This window comes from Bubalus bubalis, chromosome 9 (genome assembly GCF_019923935.1).
Source record: "Bubalus bubalis isolate 160015118507 breed Murrah chromosome 9, NDDB_SH_1, whole genome shotgun sequence".
NCBI lineage: Eukaryota > Metazoa > Chordata > Mammalia > Artiodactyla > Bovidae > Bubalus > Bubalus bubalis.
Window position 1 is genome coordinate 69,989,089 of NC_059165.1, and position 3,322 is coordinate 69,992,410.

The window sequence follows — 3,322 nt, forward strand, 5'->3', positions numbered from 1 at the left end:
GAGAAGCAGCCTACATTGTGCATGTGTGAAACAATGTGGAACAGAACAGATTATATCTTCAACATGGTTAAGCATGACAAGTCCTCTTTGCTGCTTCAAACCTATGTGTGCGTGCTCAGTTGCAAAGTGTCTCAGTCGTGTCTGACTCTTCACGACCCAATGAACTGTAGTCTGCCAGGCTCCTCCTCTGTCCATGGGATTCTCCAGGCAAGAATACTGGAGTGGGTGGCCATTTCCTCCTCCAGGAGATCTTCCTACCCAAGGATCAAACCAGCATCTCCTGAGTCTCCTGCATTGGCAGGATAATTCCTTTACCACTAGCCATAGGGAAAAAATAAAAAGAGAGAAATAAAGCTTTCATCCATGTGTTAATGGTTGAAAATAAATATCTTGGAGTCATTTGGAGGAAAATCAACCATTATAATTATTTTTTTCTATAGTCATTTTCCCTTGAAGCCATGTAGTATCTAACCTTGATGACTTACTAACAGAATCCTTTAGCATTTTCCTTTTCAAGACTAACATTTTGTTATGTAAGAAACATTTATTGCTTTTTCCAAGCCCTCCTGCAGTTTTGTCGCCCTCTAACTTTTAACATCACTTGCTTATTAGAATGTTTTTGTTCACTATCCTTGTTAAACAAAGGTCTCACATTATAATTATCAACTTTTATATGTACATATTTTACTATATTTTATCCAAAAAATAGTGTGTTGAAATAATTGCACACTATGATTTCAATTGTCCTTCTATTTATTTAACCTTTTCCTATTTCACAAACATGTTTTAAAAGTTTTCACTTCTCACATATTTCATCAAAGCTAGTTTAGAAGGGACAAGAATTTAAAGTTTACTCAATAAAACACCCTTCTTACTGACTATTACACCTCATTTTATAAATGAAATCCAAGGATAAACCTAATTCAGTATGTAAAGATATTTTTCTTTAAAAATGTCCAGTTTGCTTATACCAAGAACTTTCATTCCTATCATATATGAGAAAGTAGCGCAAGTATACACAGGTTTTTAAATTTGTTTTGATTGATTTTTTTCTGTTTTTTTTTTTTTTTCCCTCCTCTCCTTACATCAAGAAAGGCTTGCCTTTTTCTCCATGTTCTTACTTGGAACCCCTGAACAGATATGGAGACAATTGACAGAGGTCTGTTTTGTTGGAAGCAGTTTATTTTCCTTTACATTTCTTTAGCAGTGTTTCTCTTACTTCCTTGTTACGGAGAGTGTAGATGAAGGGATTAAGAACTGGAGTTACCACGGTATTCAAGACATGAACAGCTTTGGTCAGATTCAAAGCCTCTTTAATGGAGGTGCGGACATGAAGGAAGATTGTAGAGCCATACCAGATGAGCACCACTGTAAGATGCGAGGAGCACGTGGAGAAGGCTTTGCTTCTGCCCTGGGCTGAGGGAATCCTGAAGATGGTGCTGATGATGTAGACATAGGAGACAAGGGTGATAAGGCAAGAACTTAGGATGACCACAAAAGCAATCACAAAGCTTACAAGTTCCACTGGCCGTGTGCTGGTACAGGCCAGAGCAATCCAAGGTGCAATGTCACAAAAGAAGTGGTTGATAGTGTGGGGCCCACAGAAGGTCAGGCTGCTGATGAGGGCTGTGGGAACAGCAATGGCCAAGAAACCACAGACCCAGGAGCCCAGAGCCAGCTGCGTTGAGAGAAGGCTGTTCATGATAGTCCCATAGTGTAGAGGATAACAGATGGCCAAATAACGGTCATAAGCCATGGCTGCCAGGAGGAAGTACTCTGTGCAGCCCAATGAGAAAACAAGGTACATCTGCAAAAGACAGCTGGTAAATGATATGCTTTGGCTTTTCCCCAGTAGAATGGCCAGGGCTTTGGGGACTGCAGCTGTGGTGTACCAAATCTCCAGGAAAGAGAGATTGCTTAGAAAGAAGTACATGGGGGTGTGTAGCTGGTGGGAGGTACTCACCAATATCAATATAGCCATGTTACCACCAACTGTGAGGATGTACATAACCAAAAAAAGCATGAAAAGAGAGAACTGAAGGATCTGGGACCCAGGAAAGCCCAATAGGAGAAAGTCCTGGGGGAGAGTTTCATTGTGTGTGTTCATAGAAAAACACAGACCCCCACATGGAGGTCTTTGACTCAATCATGCAGTTCTAGAAAAATAAAAAGAAATGCATTCATGAGAGTGCTTCAGTACTTGAATGCATACTGACAAACTTACATCTGTTGAGTGCCTGCTCTGTGCTTGGAGCTATGCATGATTAGTATTGGTTAATTTAATTAAGTAGAGAGTTGTGCTATTATAACAAATTAACAGACAGTGCAAATAATGTTAGCAATTTTGCAAAGATTTCATCTATGGTTACACTTCAGATCCAAGATTCAAATCCAGTCTTGCTGCTTTAATCTTTCCTGTTCTAACCAGATCACAGATTACTGGTTCGCAGATTACATTCACAGATAACATCTAAACACAGGAAGGGCTGAGCATTTCATGCAGACTCGGTTCAATACTTTGTTACTAAACTCCTTCTGCACAGTCCTTAGATGAAATCATGTACTTTATCTTTGTTGAGAAATAGGCCTCTCGAATGTAGATTCTAGACACTTTCATATCTGACAGTTATAGTTTCTGAATTGATCTTTTAATATATAAACTCTGAACTCAAAAATAATGTCTAAAAACAAACTGGAAGAATTTTTAAAATAGTTTCAAATTATTGTCTTCTCCAATATTAATCATTTCATGTTTAAATTTGTGTTACATTATTCACATCAAAAAATTTCCATATTAAACAATGAATTTAAGGCAATTTCTTCCTGCACCTAGGATTATTGTTATTCAGTTGCTATGTCTTTTCAAACTCTGCAACTTCAGAGAATGTAGCATGACAGGCTCCTCTGTCCTCTGCTACCCTTATTTGGAAGTGAATGAACAAGCTGAAAAGCAAACAATCATTTTGAAACTAGGTTTTTTTTTTTTCTTTTTGTATACTTGTAACTTATTTTTAAATGCTTTGTTTGAGGATGGAGCCTATAAATTAGAAGATCAATTGGAAAGCTATAACTGTCAAACATTCAGGTCACAAGAACCTACACCTGAGTGCAGTTTATTGCACAAAGTGAACTTTGGTGTTTTCAGTCTCTGAGAAGTCTCTGTGAAGAAATGTTTTCTCTCTTTGTCCTCAAGTCTTACACTCTCACACTCCAATAACAAATGTCATCTCTTTCATAAATCTCAGCAGATTTATTATATGTGTAAACAAGGCAGAAAGGGACTTCAATGTCATTTAAAGCAGTGATCTTAAGTTCTAATGGG

General features: G+C 38.0%; 1 protein-coding gene across 1 annotated transcript; it reads right to left on the minus strand.

The window, feature by feature from the left end:
- Window positions 1–1,180: 1,180 nt before the first annotated feature.
- On the minus strand, window positions 1,181–2,107 carry LOC102411663 (olfactory receptor 6F1). Its single transcript, XM_006069991.2, has one exon. The coding sequence runs from the start codon at window positions 2,105–2,107 to the stop codon at window positions 1,181–1,183; it is 927 nt and encodes a 308-aa protein (XP_006070053.2).
- Between the last annotated feature and the right edge of the window lie 1,215 nt (window positions 2,108–3,322).

Coding starts and splice junctions, on each gene's coding strand:
- LOC102411663 (XM_006069991.2), bottom strand. CDS start 2,107: ATGAACACACACAATGAAACTCTCCCCCAGGACTTTCTCCTATTGGGC.